Raw genomic sequence first — 17,990 nt, forward strand, 5'->3', positions numbered from 1 at the left:
GAGAGAAGAGAGGAGAAAGTGGAGAGAGGTGGAGTGATGGATGCAGGCAGGGGACCAGCAGCTCTCTGCCAACATCTCCATGCATCCTTCCAGACATCACACTGAGCTGCCATCTGCCTCCCTACCACACACACACACACACACACACACACACACACACACACTACACACACACACACACACACACACACACACACACACACACACACACACACACACACACACGGAGGAGATATGTGAAATCATTAGCGTCTCCTGACACTGAATAAATATCTGGAGATGAAATCTGTCTGTGGAGAAATCACCTGCGGGGAAATATGACTGGATGAGATCATGACCTCTCTGGAACATAATTTGCATGTCATCTAAAAGGGATCTGCCCTCGGTGCTCAGGCGGGTCAAAAGCCGTCCGATTAGTTGGATGGGACAACTCACTCCCTGATTGGCTCCGAAGAGCAACAATGGCAGGTGAAGCGCTGCTTCCCATGTGAGCTGCAGGACTGCCCTCTTCTGGCTGCTTCACAAATAGTTTGATCCTTTTTTTTAAAAAATTTAAAAAAATCGAACACAAACACAACATCCAACATTTAAAAGACAGACAAACTCTGGCTGGCAGTTGGTTTTAATCACATTAGAGCTGAGGAATAAAAATAAACACAGAGCATGAGAGTGCAGCACAAAGTGTCTCGGTCAACCACATACAGAGTCTTATTTATACATATATTTATATAATAGAACCATTTCTCCCACTTGTATAGCCTCTGATTGTAACACAGAAATATACCCACATTCCCTGGGTGAGCGAGAAGAGCGAAAGAAAACGAGAGCAGGACTCTCAACAGTCATTATCTACATTAGAAAACCTACAGGCCATTTGTCTTTATAGGTTTATACATCAGCGAGGAGCCAGTATTCATTATAAAAATAGGAATATAGTTGATAAAGAAGTGCTAGGGGGTTGATTGAGTGGGTGGGGGGAGTGATGATGCGGCTGTGCCCTCCCATCAGGGGCATGACGACTAATGACCACCCATCCACCCACCCGACACACGCTCCCAAACCAGGAAACGAAAAGCCATTCAGGGATTCTGTGCGCGTCCGTTATGGTGTTGTTCAGCTGTCCAGATAAAGTCAAAGAGTTAGTTATGAACGGAAACGGGTTAGGGTTTATAATTAATCAATGAAACCATTAGAAAATTACAAAAATAACCTTACAGGGAGGAGAGGAAGGAGTTAGTGCACTTTTGAAGATTGAGATGGTTTAGCAGAACAGAAAACATGAGATGGAGGTCGAGGCGAAAAACAAAACCTCTTTGAAGTGTGGAGTAAGTGTAAAGCAGCTCTGAGGTCCCCCCTTCATATAGCTGCTGTTAGTGAGACAAAGTATAAGAGGGAGATGGACACGAAGTGTTATTGCTGGGGATATTTTCTATTTGGTGTTAACATGTGAGGAGAGGAGTGAGGGGATGAAGAGGGGAGTTATTGCTGAGGGTAGTAGGGCTGTTGCTGAGGGGGTTGCTGCGGGTAGCCGGGGTAGGGCTGTCCTGCCGGAGGGACTCCTGGGTATCCTCCCTGTCCTGGTGTCGCCTGGTAGTAGGGCACGTTGGGCATGTTGGGCATGTTGGGCATGTTGTATTGGCCGTAAGCATAAGGGTTGTAACCCATAGGCACCTGGAAGTACCTGCGTGGATACAACAACATATGCAGAGCCAAAGTCAGAGTGGCCTTCAACCAAATTTAAACATTCATTTATAACAGCTGAGACAAGCCCGAGTCAAATCCAGTGTTTCCAGTTTCGACAAACTAGCCTCGGTCGTACAAGTTAGATGCCAGACTTAATTTTACAGTTGGAATTTTTAAGAAAGAGCTGTGAAACCGAATCATGAAACAAGTCATCCAGAAATGATTTGTTCACTCTTTCCGACATCAGTACACAGATGGGAGCGGTGGGAGAGCAAGATGAACCCATTCTAACAATATCGATGATTTTTAAAAGTCGGCAATGGTCGTTCACCGACATGGAGGGTCCCTGTTGTTTACAGCTTGTTGTTAAACAAAGCACAGCACTCCTACTGTGGTGATACAGAGTGATGTTTCTTTTCGATCACAATCTCTGGCCGAGGTCAGCAGACAAGTTTAATATCAGCCGTTTAAAAATGTGCTTTAATAAAAGGTAGTTTTTCTCATTTTAATTGTCCAAAGAGAAACTTGGCGCTGGCTACAAAAGAGAGACCTGCTTCCTGAATGTTTTCTACATTTCTCTTTGGTAGTAAATGAGAAAGGTTGAACTTTGTAAGCTTCTGTGCTTCACAAAGACAAACAGGAATAGGATGTAAATGTACAGAGTCATGCGGGTCAAACTTTGGGATGTAAAACTCACCCTGGGTAGCCTTGGTAGGTGGGGTAAGGTGGCCCCTGGGCTGGGGAGGCCGGTGCCATGGGTGGGGGGTTGGTGGCGGGCTGGCCGGCGGGTGGCGCGGTGGTGGAGGCGGCCTGAGGAGTGAAGCTCGGCGGAGGTGGCCTGGCCGGGGGCTGAACCTTCGGCTGCTGCTGGCCTTGTTGAGGCTGCTGTTGAAAGGGAGAGAGAGGCCGAACAGGAAGATCAAGAGCACCGCCATCGGACCGTTACGAAGTTGAAAGGGGTTCAGTGCGGCTGCTTACAAAGACGGTTCTGGGCGCGGGGGTCGGGCCGGGAGCGGGGGCAGCGGGGTTGCTCTGATACGCGGGAACGTTGAAGGATGGAGCGCTGGGCTCCCGGGCAATGCTCTGCTGCAGGTCCCTGGAACCAGAATTCAAACGTCACGACGTGCACTGTGCTGCAATGTTTCCGTGATGTTCATACACCCCGCTGCTCCTCATCTACCGTGGCCCATGGTAATCTATTACAACCTCAACAGGAGACTCTTCTACCGCAATACATCTTGAAAATAATGCTGAAAGGTCACCTTCGATGTCAAAACTCAAAATCAGACAGCAAACCAGAAGGAAATCCACAAGAAAAACTGCCGAGCGGCCTTCGCTCGGCTCCTTTTAAGCTGGAGCGATGGTCACACAAAAACAAGCGTACAAAAACCCCGTAATGTACGTACTTGAGAAGTTCATCTCGCTCCGTCTTGCGAGCGAAAACGATGTCGCTGCACTTGTTCTGGAACTTAAGCAGGATTTCTGTCAAGTCGTTGTAGAACTGCGGGCGGAGGAAACAAAAAGGGGACCAAAATAAACCACCTGGTTTTCAAACCGCCTTGACGCACACACACAGACACGCACACAAAAGGTAGAGGGTTTCTGACTGCAGCACAGTTCCTCCTCGCTGAGGCTCGGTGTTTGCCGGCGTTGTGCTGACTGTGTACCTTGGTGCCTTCGCGCAGGTTGCTGCTGATCTCAACGTAGCTGTCGTGGGCTGAAGCCAGCTTCTTCAGGACCTCCTCCCTCTGGTTGGCCTCCGTGTTGGACTGCTTCAGACTGCTGAACTCCTGGTGGGATGTCTGGAAGGAGGTCACGGGTTGAGAGGAGAACACGTCAAGACTGAGGAGGTCGAACTCCCGACACCTTTCAGTACACGTACATGTATTTACGCGGAGCGACAGATTTCGGCACGTACTGCACTCTTTTTGACCCGTTCCTGCCGTTTGAAACGTGTGAACTGCTTGCATGTGGTTTTTCTTAGAAATAGGTAATGTTTCACAGATTCCAGAGAGGAAATTCACTTTTTGTTTGCTCTAGTTCAGAAGGAGGTCACAGCTATTTAAGCTGGTTAAGTCATTTTAACGGGGCAGAACAACGCAGACACATGACCTGATAAGAGAAATCACCAACAGGCCACACGGCTGCTTAATCAAGACTCTCCACCCCCCCCCCCACCCCACCCCCCACACCCGAGGCCTTGTGTGTTTGTATACCTGCACTTGTCCCAGCAGCTCCTCCTGCGTGCGGAGGCTGGCCTGTACCCGCTGGTTGTTGGCGCTGTACAGCTGGTCGAGCTGGGAGAGCGACAGCTGCTCCTCATTGATGGCTCCGTTCTGGGCGAGCGCCGTCAGGAAGGTGGTCGACATGTCAAAGGTCACGGCCTTGATTTCTCCCTCCAGGGTCTCCCTCTCCCTCTTTATCTCGTCCAGCTGGGCGAGCTGGGAGCGCAGCACGTTCACAACCTGCAGGGTTGACACGGTCAACTTTACGTCCATTTTCCCCACCCGGTAACACAATCCCCGAGCTCTCGCCCTCGTCGTAGCGAGCGCGGTCTACAGCACACCTTCTGTTTTTCACTCGAGCGTGAACACAGCGCTGCTGGAGAGACGTGCACTTTCTCCCCAGTTCTGCTTGCTTAGTCATTTAGGTTCCCCGGGGAAACGCAACGCAGAGTCAGCATATAAAATGAAAAATGGAGCTTCTGTTGGGAGGAAGGGGAAGGGCCTTGAAGCACACGTTGTCCACCGGGTGTTTCTGTACAGCGGGAGTTTGTGGGACACACAAAATCCCTCATGATGAGCCGACACTCCCCCAAACTCGGAAACCAACTACTACAATGAAAGTTTTACTTTATCACGGCCACGCAAACAAAGATATAAAGACGCGGGACAGACCTCGCTGCCCTGCAGGGTCTTTGTGGGATTGGCGGAGGGGATGGCGGCATTCAGCTCGTTCTCGGGTTTACACAGCAGGGTGATCATGTCACAGTGGGTGTTGTAGCGGTCCTTCACCACCTGGTCGGCCTGCACCGCCTTGTCCAAAATGTTGCGGAAGTTAGCGCCCTCTGAAGGGAGAGGAGGGATCGTAGGAGGGTTAGAGGGAACGAGAGGGGAATGGAAGAGGGAGAAGGAGCACGTCGAATGTGCCTGGTCACAGATAAAAACAAACGGAGGCACAGGATTTCATGGCGTACCTGTGCGAAGGGGCTTGTAAAGGTCTCCAGAGGGGGTCCTGTTCCAGCGCTGGTTGAACTTGGTTCTCAGATCGTTGTCCGTCGTCTCTTCATCATCCAGCATCTTCAGAGACTGGTGGACAAAAAAAAAGAAAAGCAAACAATCTGTTTGGACATGGTCATTATAAACACCTCAACAACTCTCATCTGATACTCAGGTGATACACCTTTACGCACAGTTTGCACTACTTGAGTATTACGAGACCTGTGGAGAATATTTTAGGAGGTCCTTGTGTAATTACTCAACCAACTCAAATCAACAATACAGGATATACTTCCCTATAGGCAGCAGCCGTGGTTAATGTTATTATCTTCAAAATGTAGGGTAGCAAATAGTCACATTTGAGAAACTTAATAAATATTAATCGTTCTTCATTAATAACATAATTACCAATAATTATATGTGTCTGTTTCATTTCCCAGTGTTTCAACAGAATATTAATGCTTTTAGTTTTACTTTGAAGTAAAAAGTCAAGACTGGAGTTTGAATACTTTTTTTTTTTTTTTTTTTTTTTTTAAATCACATCAAGCTGTATTTTTGGCCAACAGAATTTCACTTTTAAATTTTTGTTTCTCACTACTCACTTCTTTTGGGGAATATTGGGGCATCTTGATTTGGACTTTTCAACTCTGCCAACAAACTTGGAGGCAGATTGTTGTTTGCTTTATGTTTTGCCTCCCGTCTGCTTATTTGTTTGTCAGCAAGACGTTTAAAAAAACAGGTTGGCTGAAGATGCTGGACAGACAGTCCTTGGCCCAAAGATCAGTGGATTAGAGTTCTGTGACGATCCTGGTCTGGGATTCCCGCCATTAACAGTGTTTATGAGGGTTTTTTAAGTATTAATGTGGTCTTCTGGTAGCGGTGGCAGAAAACTCCGACGTTCATGGCGTCCAAGTCAGCGACGAGACAACATTAGATTCAAATGCTACTTTGTCAAGAAAGGGAAGCCATATGACAAACAAGCTGTTTGGAGCTTTAAGTTTTGAAAGTGCCTTCTTCACTTCATCAAATAGATTGAAGATTACAGTAAGCGGTGCGGTTGGATCGTTGGTATGTGTGGTGTCTAAACACATTCATAATTCAGTGCGTGTCTGTGTGCCTCCTCCACTGACCTCATCCAGGATCTCTCTGTTGCGGGTCAATAGCTCAGGCAGGTCTTTGATGAGCTGCTCGATGCTCTGCAGTCCTCCCTGCTGCACGATGGATCTGGCCTTCTCAGCAATGGATTGTGGGATAGAGTCTCCAGACAGATCCTCCAGAGCAGCTGGCAGGTTCAGGGATGCCAACACCCTGTCGGAGTCGCACATTATCTACCAGTTATTACAGCCCCTCAAACGTCAATGCGTGCCCCGACGCCAGGATCCATGTCCTGAAAACCTGCTTCAATTTTAATCCCACCCAGGGAAATGATTTCATATTACGATTTTATACACATTTTTAAAATGTAGACGTTTAAAAAGTAATTATGCAACTGTTTTGGCTTTGTGACTTGAACTTAATGACACTGCAGCGATCTCTTTGTTGGATAAAAACCTGCAACCTGTTAAGCACTTATTATTTTCCTCAATTAATGTGCTCCAAGTGCTCGACTAACGCTGAGCATTTTAAAGCACTAAAAACATGAGCACCTTTATCAACATTTTAAATGGTACCTGGTGCTCTATCATGTTATGAATTTGTTATCTTCTCACTGAAGCACTAACTGACACGTTCACAGGACAATCAGATTGCACAACGACACGCACAAGCACAAGCAGAGCAGCTCATGGAGACACGGAGCAGCGTACCCGTTGCAGAGATTGGTCGCCTCCCTCATCGTTCCCACCAGCGTGTTCACAGTCTCAGCCTTCCTCTGGTTGTAAATGCTCATGGACTGCTGCACCGCCATGGGAACCATCTTCTCAAATAAATCTGATGAGAAACGATCCACACAAACAAGTGATTAAATCCCCATATGTAAACGTTACCAACAGTGTTAATATGCGACCTATTTATTAAATAGCAGTTCAGACCAGTTAGAATAGCTGTATAATATAAAATATATATAAATATAATAGCACTCACTTAACACATCCTCCAGCTATCTACCAAAGTGAGGCGACGTTATGTAGCAAACAAACCAGGTGTACTGACCTTGTTTGGAAAATTCAACGTGGTATAACAAGACAGGACTTAAAATATTACATATTGCAGTTTTTAAGTCTTTGGATGGGATTTGTCTAAACAATTTCAGCTTATAGTTTCTTTGTTGTTTTTAACAATGTTGGGATGAAAAAGCAGTGTGCTTTAATCCTTTAAAAGTACGTGAAAAAAATGATCGATAGTGATGGGTGTTGAGGAACAACCTTTCACTACAGCACTCAAATTATATACTATATAAACTCAGGAAAATGTGCTCAAATGAGAGTGAACACGGTAACTTCAACAGTGAACAAAATTTGTTACAGCAAATTGTGGCTGCAGATAACCATATGTTCATTATTATTCCACTCATTTCTTTCCTGGGTCAGTAAAACACCAGAAAACAGTACAAAATGTTCAAATATTCAAAATCCTAAAATGTCAAATGAGAAAAAGAAGCAAAGTCAGTTGACCAATCTCACAATTAATGAAAGTCTGAAACATTTTCTCGAAGGTATAATCTGGATCAAAAGCTGACTAGCACACTTTTTTAGCTGGACGCTTTTCATTTTTTCTTATACTCAGTTTTATGTGTTGTGTACGTCAATGTAAATGTCTGAAACCACGTAGACAAATCTGGAAGTGTGTCTCTGTCTCGTACCTGTGAATTTCTGGCTGAGTGGAGGCGTGATGGCCGAAGCTTTGACCAGCGCTGCCTTGCCGATATGCTCCAGGTCCTTGACTTCAGGCACTCGGTCGTGGTAGATAAAGTCGTTGTCTTTTTTGGCTGCGGTGAGGGCTCGGTTGATCTTGTCACTCAGGTCCTTCACGCTCACGTACTCGTCATAACGAGAAGCCACCGTCTTCACCAGCTCTGTTGCGTGCTGGACGGATGAAAGGTTGAAGGGGGAAAAAAAAAAGTGCTTCATGAATACATTTTCTGCTTTTGATGTAGAACTTCAAGGCAAGTTTGTCAAAGTCTAATTTCGCAGATTTTTTAAAATATTTTTTTATATGATTACTCAAGGCATTATGAATGTGACGGTGTGCATATCATCTAAAGATATGACAGATGACTGCCCAGAGTCTCACGGTGTGGAACGGTATGATGGGACATCCGTGTACCTGCAGACGAGCGATCTCCTCTCCGAAGTGCTTCTTCTGCTTGGCCAGGATGCTCTGGTGCAGCTCGGCGTTGGCCTGCATGATGCAGTGCTTGGCTGCCAGCACCGGAAGCACTTCCTGAAAATAAAAATACTGACCAGGGAGAGGCAACCACAGAGCAACAGACAGGCACGCATACGTACATATATGTACACACAGAAACGCACAATGGCACGGCAAACCACAAAACAGCAGACGCACACCAGCGAGGTCCAATCACAAATGACATCACGAAAGCCAATCACAAACAGGCACGAGCAGTCAGGAGTGTGCAAACACAACACAAGCACAAGCACACGCACACAATCAGTGCCGACACCAACACCACCACGAGGGATGCAGAAAGAAAGGAAGACAATGAGGGAGAAAAACAGAACAGGCCATGAGTGTTTAACCTTTCAGCAAGAGCTGCTACACCGTCATCAAACATCCAACAACCGTGTGTGTGTGTGTGTGTGTGTGTGTGTGTGTGTGTGTGTGTGTGTGTGTGTGTGTGTGTGTGTGTGTGTGTGTGTGTGTGTGTGACAATGGCTATTCATGTGTATGTTTGATTTCAGTCGAAACACAGACGCTGCTTTCCAAACATGGAGCGATGTTCCTTCTCTGACCTTGTGTTCGATTTGACACCGTCACCCTGAGCAATTTAAAAACTACAAACATCCTTCAAATGTTCTCAGGAGCTACCGGCTTATTTCAAACTGGGGATTTACTAAATCAGGTTGCAACATGAAAACTCCAAAAATGCCTCAGTTATTAGAAACTTTGGAAATGTGTCAACCAGTGTAATCAGTGAAGTGTAATTTACTATTTTGAAGATAGTTTTGTAAATAGTTGTATGTTGCAACCGACACGAATGGACAAACCCTGTTGTAAGCATTTATAATTGTAAGCTGGTGTGTGTTTGTTGCTCTAGGTTTCTACATCACTGTGTCGAGTGACTGAAACTGAGCGGATCATATCGGATATAATGCATATATCAATATTGGAGCCGATTACTGTTGAAAAGTAACTTTCACTGAAATTACTGCAACACAAAATAGAGAGAAGAGGAAAGAGGAAGGGTGCATTTTCTGGACGTTGAGAGACATGGACGAGCAAATGCGATACTACAAAGCAGACCAATCACATTCGTTGTGGTCTGCATCACTGCGACATGTAGTTATATTTCTGCGAAGGTGTAGATCAGGCTACAGCGTACCTACAGCATAAATTCTACGTTCTAGTGGTGATCCAATGTGACATCACCCATTGGTTTGTGAACTGCCTTGATATCAAACATTAAATCTATTAAATCTGTAGCATTAGCCCTTTATTAGTGTGTTTCTGTGTGTGTGTGTGTGTGTGTGTGTGTGTGTGTGTGTGTGTGTGTGTGTGTGTGTGTGTGTGTGTGTGTGTGTGTGTGTGTGTGTGTGAGACAGACAGTAAGTGCTTCAGATGCCCATGATTAGATGGTGAGAAACCAATCAGAATGAAAACAGGGGCAAACTGGGGTTTAATTGAAACCAACCAATCACAGTGGAAACAGGATGGAAATGGACCAATCAGAATGGAGAGATAGAAAATTGGACAGTCCCACAACCCGAGTCTGTTTTCCGCATGAACACAAAACGGTGCACACAATCAGACACACAATACACACGCAAAACCATACAGAGTCCAAACTCTGTATGTGTCCATCAAACTGAACAGGTGGCTGACAGAGTGTGTTTGTTGCCATCTCATTGGTTAGTGTGTGACTGCGTGTGTGCTCTCCACATACCTTGGGAAGGTTGTCTTTGTACTGGCACTGCTTGAAGGCGTCGCCATAGAAATCCGCTGCCTGATTGGCCAGCTTTGCGATGACAGCGTCTTTCATCTTATCTATTGGGTGAACGAGACACTTTTAAAGTCGCATCATCACAAACTCAGCAGACCACCTGTAGTTTCTTTGACTGACTGCTGACATTTGGTCATATGATCAGTCACATTAGTTGATGCATAACAGCTGAGATTCTCTGAGCACAGATTCAGAGCTGTCTCGACTTAACCGCAGTGTTAAAACACCACCCTGATGTGTAGTGTAAAAACTAATCCACTACTAAAAACTCAACCTCTCAGCAGATTACGCGTGTAATTGTTCTACTGTTCTGCTTAAAAGCTTGAACAAGCAGCTCTGCAGACAGAACTGGGACAGAGAGTGTGTGCAGCCTGCATCAAAACTGCTCCCGTCAGAATTAATCTCCAGGCAAAAAAATGTTGCACGAGTGTATAATTAAAGATGCTATTTATTAAAAACCTCTTTCAATTTGTGAACACGAAACTAAAACTTGCAAAATACACAAACGAAGCAAAAACACTGGACCCGAGATCGAGTCCGAGTTTCATTTCTCGTGTATGAATACGACTTAAATGGTAATAAATCCCAATTCAACCGTACTGACAGGTTTAGTCATCTCTACAGCGGCAGTACAGCTCCAGTCTGTATTAGAGGAAGTGTTTCAGTGTTTGGCTTTCAGTACCTGAGGTGGCTTTGAGGAAGAAGACCTCCTGGGCCTGGGCCAGCATGATGAGGCTCAGAGTGCCTACGGTCTCTGGGGAGATGTCCATGGTGGGCTCTCTGTTCAGGGCAGACAGCACCGTGTCCTTGATGTGACCGAACGCTCCGCTGGCCAGCTGCAGAGAGACATGCACGAAGAGGAAAAACACAGATCAGACACTTATAGACGAGGCGGAAATTCACAAAACCAGATTTATTTGCACTCCAACAAAGAGTGGCCCTAAAATAATACCGCCATATTTCAGGGTATTTCTGTTATAAGGATATTCTTGATATGACAAACTACTGAAAAACATTTTATTATTATTTTCAAGAACAGACAATTGCAACAAAATGAGTGTTAATAGTTTTATATGTCAGCATAAACGGAGGAGTTTGCCTTCAAACAGTCCGTAAAAACCAACATATTATCGTGGTAACTTTTGTAATTGTATAACGTCATGACGTCAACAAGCTGCCATTGTCATATGAACTTTTTATCAGATCAAAAATTATAATGATATTGTCATGAACAATAAGATATGGCACAACCCTAATACAAAAACAGCACACACACACACACACACACACACACACACACACACACACACACACACACACACACACACACACACACACACACACACACACACACACACACACACACACACACACACACACACACACACACACACACACACACACACACACACCACAATCTTTATGTTATACACAAGTGTGTCATTTGCAGCTGATTTGTAAATCCTACCAGACGTCTTCTGATCAGGAGCGTTCATTGTGTATATTTGAATTAGTGAAACATCTAAATAATGTCACTACTTTGTTTAAATGGGCTGCTGGCCTGCTTTTAGTGAAAAAAATGTCCACGTCTGAAGCTTTAAATTCACTTGCGAATTTATATCAACGCAAATATGTATTGACAGCTGACATCAAATGAGTGTTAATGTAGGTCACGTGTTAAACTGGTTCTTCTTGTTTGTTTACGTCCCTGAAATCTGAGCGGCAGGTGGCTGAATGTTATGTTCCCGCTGAGAAATTTTCCGGAAATGTGGACTCAAACAAATAAACATATGCTGTAGATTATAATATACAAGTACGCAAAATTGTTTTCAAGATTTCTCAGCCGAATATCCTCCACAAGACATTTCCATTCCACATTTAAAAGGACAACGCAGGCATGAAACACGTTTTTCAGTGCAGAATCCACTCTGTGGTACATCTGCTCATATTTGATCAAAAAACACTGATGAGTTCATGAACTCTGACAATTTTACCAACATCTGAACCCCTTTTTCTGGACTTCTGAAAAAAGAGCAAAGGATTCCCATCCCAAGCAAAACCAATAAAATGAAGATGAGAATTATTTTACATCATGAAATAAAATGGAACTGTTTTCTGTCTGGCACCGATATAAATGATCTATTCTTTGTGTTGTTTTCTTTTTAATGTTTTTAGGTGGGTGAGGGATTCCCCCCCCCCCCGTCTCTATGAAGGATAAATAAATGAATTGAATACAGTAATCTAGCATGTTTTTGAGTAATGTACTGCAGTAGTAACACTGTGGTAGTACTCCCACCTGATAGTATTTGGCAGCAGCCTTCAGTCCCTCATCGTTGTCCAGATTCTGCTCGGAGGCGATCTGACTGGCCAGAGCTGCGACGTTGAACAACACACACGTCTTCTCGTAGCCCAAACTGGCCAAAGCTGCAACACAAAAACAAACGCAAGTAAAAACATTGTTTTCAGAAGGGTCTCTTTCACCTTCACAGCACACTGGAAATGTTCCACTAAATTTATTATAATTTTAATGTCTTTCACTCAGGTAGAAAGTGATGGTAATACAGAGCCCCTGGACATTGTGTCAGATATTGACCACTTTCTTTTTGGTTGACACAGTTGTTTGTGTGTGATTTTTTTTTTTTTTTAATTTAATTTGCTCCAAAGAACATTTCAACTTCTTCATGCTATATTTTTCTCGCCCGGCGTTCACTGAAAAGATCAGACGGTCACGAAACTCCCACAAGTCACCACGGAGGAAAAAAGATGAATATGAAGTTCGGGCTTCAATGAGGAGCATTCTGAAGAATTTATTTGTCAATATATTTCACAAGACTTTTAATGAACTACAACGTGTTTTTGTCCCTGAATTACTCATAAAGGGTCTCTTTCACCTTCACAGCACACTGGAAAAGTGCTGTGTCATATATTGGACACATATTTCCGTCTAATCTGTCTTCAAACTCTATTAAACACCTCGTCAGGCCAGTTTCTGGCTGCAGAGTAAACCAAGGACATGTTTAGAGTCAGAACGCTTTGTTTCTCGTTGGGTGTGTGAAAGCACGATGAGAAGATTAAAAGTATGACACATATGTACCCGAAGGGCAAAGACCAAAATTGTCTTTAATATCGTGTGTAACATCATTCCCTCCTTCTGCAGCTAACTGCATTTATATTTTGTACATGCACACAAATCCTTGCAGATATGTACAGTTGACAAGAAGCTGTGCTTACCGAGCTTGACTGAGCCGCCGAACAGCGATCCTTTATCAAAGGCATCCTTCCACGTGAAGGTTAAACAGAGCTGCAGAAACACAGAGAGGCTTTTGTGTTCAACTTCTTCTGTTAAGAAACCGAGTCTGACCCACAGTCATAAGTGCTCTCCAATCAATTACCTGGTTTTCAGAGAAGGGAAACTTGGGCTCAACAGCACACAGCTGGTCATAGTATCTGTAGATAGGAAGACAAGGTAGAATTAAAACTCTTGTTTTTGTTTGCGTATGAACCCCCCCCCCCCCCAAAAAAAAATCTTGCTTTAATTGTTTTCCACAAATCATATTTCATTGTTTTCAATGGCAGGACAGAAACATCTTTATTCTGATGATTGCTGAACTTGTGTTTAGTTAAAAGGTTATAAAAATGGGGAAAAAAAAAAAAAAGAATAAACTGATGAGACTCATCTAGTGAACGGTAACTGAACTTGTTTTGTGATGATGATGACATAACTGCAGATCTGTGTTTTTGACAGTTCAGTCAGAGACGCGTGACAATGAGTCAGGAACCCCCCCCCCCCACACACACACACACACACTGGAGGGGGTATGTGAAATCATTAGCCTCTCAGAGAGAGAGAGAGAGAGAGAGAGAGAGAGAGATACACTCATGTGAACAGAGGAAAGCCGAGATGAGGTGTGCCACCCGGTTAAATGGAGACAGAAATAAAACGTCCCAACACAAACAATGGTAACCACGGCGACACAAGCACTGGGTGTTTGCTCTCCTGAGAAAGGCTGCGGGCCAGTCGCCGTGGCTACCTGGCAAATGGCTAACAGCCGGCATGCGCAGAGAGCCCAGACGCAGCAACGCTGACAGTCAGTAACTGCAGCCTATTCAACACAGACACGCCAGCTCAATGCTAATCAGCCCAGACTAGAGTAATAACTGCGAACCCACAGGCCCGACACGTTATACACACAGCACTTCAAAACATCCAGATTTGGACTAACTGACATGTAGATTATGGGTTAGTTGGTTATATTCCCAGATTAAAACCTCTTTCAGGGCCTGTGAAAAGTCTTTGCTTTACAGGTAACCTTATTTTTTTTTTTAGATTTTCTATAAATATTTCTTTTAAATACTGCCCCATCAACAAATATAGAAACTGAGGATGCTCCAATACAACAATTATTTTTATTTATGTTTTATTAAATATACAATGTGCATTAAAAAAAAAAAAAAAAAACAGAAGAAATAACTATAAAGTCAAAGTTGGCCGAAAAAGCACATTTTAATTTGTTATTTCTGGCCAGCGGTTAAAAAGGCAACAAGAAATAAGATTAATTTCTGTCCTGTTACACATTTTGACATACTTAAACTCAGGCTACACTTCACTACCTCTAATATCGTTGTGACATATTTAATCAGTGCATCTCCAAATTTAAACAGTGTGAAACTGAAACTGGTCATCCACGACTGTAAGCACTAACTCATTGTGTCACAGGCAGCGCATGCCATCTCAGAGAAGCATTAGTAAGTCACATGAGTGAAAACAGCCTAATGGGGCTCAGGGTAAGTAAATGTTCTGCATTACTTTTGGCTGCACTCCCGCCTGTTTAGCGATAACAAGCAGCACCTTAAGCTGGTATTATCTCCAAAGAGCTAAAGAGTGAAATTGTGGCACTTGAGATATAATACTGCAGCTGACAAGTTGCTCACAGTGGAGAAAAATGAAACACCAGCATGTTACAGGTGCCTGGGCACTTAAGTAATCTGGGCCAACCCTGTACATTAAATGACTCATGAGTCGGTGAGAACAAAGACTGAAGTTAAAGAGGGAAAGTTCTGCATCTGTAGGTCGTCCACAATCAAGTGTGTTGGTTAATGTGAGGTGAGGTGAGCTTGGTCAAGACCTCTGAAGCCTCTTCCACTGATGCTTATTCATTAAATAATTATAACTCTGCAGTGAAATGCTGCAGTGAACAACAGCCAGGTGGTATTAAGGTACACAGAGGAACCTTGTTTGTCAATCCTAGATTTTACACACGTCACAGTTCCTCTATGCAAAGTGGTTAAAACTGGAACAACAGTAAGTGGGCCTCGATGTGAATGACTTGTGATTGATAGGAAAAGTAACAGTGCTCATTTCATGTCTGCTGACATATACAGAACTTATTAATAATAAAATCTTTGTAATCTTTTATCTTAAGTTTCACACTTTTTTTTCGTTTGTTTTTTGTGTGGTTTATGTTCGTGTCTGTGTGAGCTCTGTGTTTCACTTCAGCAGCAAGAAAGTATTAATTGAATGAAGCTAATTCTGATGATAACAGAGTGACCAGATCCCAACAAACCAAATATGGTGTAAACACACATAAGCAATGTTGAAAAGTAGAATAAACTTTTGATACGTCTATCCAACTTAGAAAACGAGAGGCCTTTAGCATGTGAAGGACTAAACAAATTGTATTTTTTTACGTAACTTTCCTCACATCCACACAAAGTGCAGACAGGAGGCATGCAAGGAAATCCACATTAAATGTATTTATGAGTTGGCAGCTTTCTACCGCAGTCTGCTGACCTGTATGACAGCATCCTCTGCTCTCTTCACAGTCTTTGGACAAAAGCCACATTTTTATAAAAAATAAATAAATAAATAAAAAGTGTCTATCCTGCAGTGCTCACTCTTTAAAAACTCGAGCCAATCCAAAATGTGGGACATTTCCTCAATATGTGAAACACAGGACGAGGGAGAGATAAGTGCCCGTGAGGTCCCACATAAAGTGTCTGGTCAACCTCAGTGGAGTTTCCTTGGGAGTCCTTTCAATCAATAGGCCAAAGCTGTGGATGAAACTCAGCTCGGTTTACTTGGCTCATTTAATCTCACAAGTATCGTGACGGTTCAGTTGAACAAGCCAAACATGTCAAGTCGGCATTTAACCTCTCAAGGGAAACTTGGCAATAATAAAAAAAAAAAAAAAAAAAAAAAACACGAGTCAAGTTATTTCGGTGAGAAATACCAACTGGTATTTCAGCTCGACTAACTTTAGCTCCCCATATTAGCAACTAAATGCTAATCCAACGGGGTGCGGCGATGACTGAGCTAACTCACCGCCACAGGTGAGAGGGTTTCTCAGGGTACTTTAGCAGCTGGTTCAGGTGTTATAAGCCAGTTTATTTATTTATTTTTTTTTTTTACCTGAGTACAATTTCCAGGGAGCTCTCGTGTTTATCCAGCGGCCTTCCCAGCGCGTTCTTGCGGAGCTTGTTCAACTCCTCCACGGCGCGGATGTACTCTCCTTGCTCCTCGCTCCCTGCGTACGAAGCCGTGACAAATTTCGACAGCGGTTTCACCAGATCCACTTCAGAAGATTTTTTCAACGGGACTGAAATAAAAGTCGCCATTTCGGCCCGTGGACAGCGCTCTGTTAAAAATGGAAAAAAACAGCCAGCGAGTAACGAACACAAACAACGGCAAGCGGACCCACTTCCTGGATTCTGACAGAGAACGTCAATTACGTCATGGAGACCCGAGGCGCGCACTGCGCAGAATCAGTATGGTTTTAATGAGAAATGCACAACCAGGCAGAAAATTAGCTTTATCTGCTCACAGACACATTTTTTTTTTCACGACCGGAAACCATGGCCGGATTATCATACTCTGGGGTGTGCGTGCAAAACTGAGCCGACAGGCCCCTGTAATCAAAATAAGATTGACTTTATTAATCCCACAGTGGGGAAATCTCCAGGTTCCCCTTAATTTTTTATGTAATGTGCACACTATTTATAACCCCGAAAATTACATGGCATCTGGTCTGCTGAGATAATCTCATTGAACACAAATAATTAACCAACACACCATTTAAGCACAACAAATCCACTTATAGAGCCCAAAGAGTCTAAAATAATAATTATAAAAAAAAAAAAAAAAAGCAAAACATGTACTTACTAAAAGAAAGACTAAATATAAACAAACCGGGTGAAACCATTCATATGCATACGGAATATATTGGAACATGTTGGATGACGTGCTATAATATTTGTTTTTGTTTTTAAAGTCATAACAAAGGGGGGAATTGAATCCCAACATATCAACTGAGTGGCAGCAGTACTGACCACTGCACAACCAATCTTCACAGGAATCTGATAGCATTGTAAAAGATCTTTGGCTCATTGAAACCTACAACTCCACCACCCATAAATATTCATTCAAATGCAACTAAAATTGCCAGACATTCTTTGGATAGTAGATATACATGTTTCCAAGGGGGTCTACAGTGATATTAAATATCTTCCTGTAATGTGTAGTGTATGCAAAACTTTTTCAATTTCTCCAAAGTTTCAACTTTACTGAAAGTTGAATCACCATCAACAGGCCAAGGTGGAATCTGAACCATTAATATCAACCTTGGTGAAGTAGAATATTTTACTTGTTGAGTTAACCAGACTGTCGGTTGAGTCTGAGTGAACTCACTTCCTCCTGCCACGGTTCCTCATCTGGTGCTGCAGATAGTCCAGCGGTCTATGACACCGACGCTGAGCTGGAAATGACCTCATAAAGACATGGGTCCGAACCCCGCTGATATCGCTTGCAGGTATCACATGGTCATGGTTTACGGAGGGCGAGACCTCCTAAGGCAAATAAGGTAAGCCACACATGGGTTTGTATGTGCAGTCATGCTAATACCAAAGGTCAACAACCAAAAGAGTTCATTGTGCATTGATTAGAGGTCAGTTCAGTCAAAAAGTGATAACAAAAC

The 17,990-nt window shown here is 43.5% G+C and overlaps 1 protein-coding gene across 4 annotated transcripts; it reads right to left on the reverse strand.

The window, feature by feature from the left end:
• Positions 1–606: 606 nt before the first annotated feature.
• pdcd6ip (programmed cell death 6 interacting protein) lies at positions 607–16,718 on the reverse strand. Of its 4 annotated transcripts, none has more exons than XM_069695697.1 (18): positions 16,430–16,718; positions 13,413–13,467; positions 13,252–13,321; positions 12,317–12,444; positions 10,703–10,856; positions 9,964–10,064; positions 8,166–8,282; positions 7,702–7,924; positions 6,707–6,830; positions 6,032–6,209; positions 4,880–4,991; positions 4,581–4,750; positions 3,900–4,148; positions 3,351–3,485; positions 3,090–3,184; positions 2,662–2,779; positions 2,381–2,565; positions 607–1,681 (listed from the first exon to the last, which is right to left on the reverse strand). In XM_069695697.1, exons 1-18 carry the CDS (start codon positions 16,633–16,635, stop codon positions 1,480–1,482), a joined length of 2,622 nt encoding a protein of 873 aa, XP_069551798.1. In that variant the 5' UTR covers positions 16,636–16,718; the 3' UTR covers positions 607–1,479. The 4 variants fall into 4 exon arrangements, with proteins under 4 accessions (XP_069551798.1, XP_069551788.1, XP_069551779.1 ...); XM_069695687.1 differs by having other exon boundaries at positions 2,381–2,568; XM_069695678.1 differs by having other exon boundaries at positions 8,166–8,297.
• Positions 16,719–17,990: the final 1,272 nt, after the last annotated feature.

This window comes from Brachyistius frenatus, unplaced genomic scaffold, assembly GCF_029030835.1.
Source record: "Brachyistius frenatus isolate BFR_SWC_R1_liver_20210118 unplaced genomic scaffold, ASM2903083v1 Contig_2, whole genome shotgun sequence".
NCBI lineage: Eukaryota > Metazoa > Chordata > Actinopteri > Embiotocidae > Brachyistius > Brachyistius frenatus.

Excerpts from the sequence above, each read along its gene's own strand:
- pdcd6ip (XM_069695670.1), bottom strand. The coding sequence starts at position 16,635 with ATGGCGACTTTTATTTCAGTCCCGTTGAAAAAATCTTCTGAAGTGGAT. Across the intron at positions 10,065-10,702 it reads CTTCCTCAAAGCCACCTCAG|ATAAGATGAAAGACGCTGTC; the intron begins GTACTGAAAGCC and ends TTCACCCAATAG. Across the intron at positions 2,780-3,089 it reads GAGCGAGATGAACTTCTCAA|GGACCTGCAGCAGAGCATTG; the intron begins GTACGTACATTA and ends TTCTGGTTCCAG.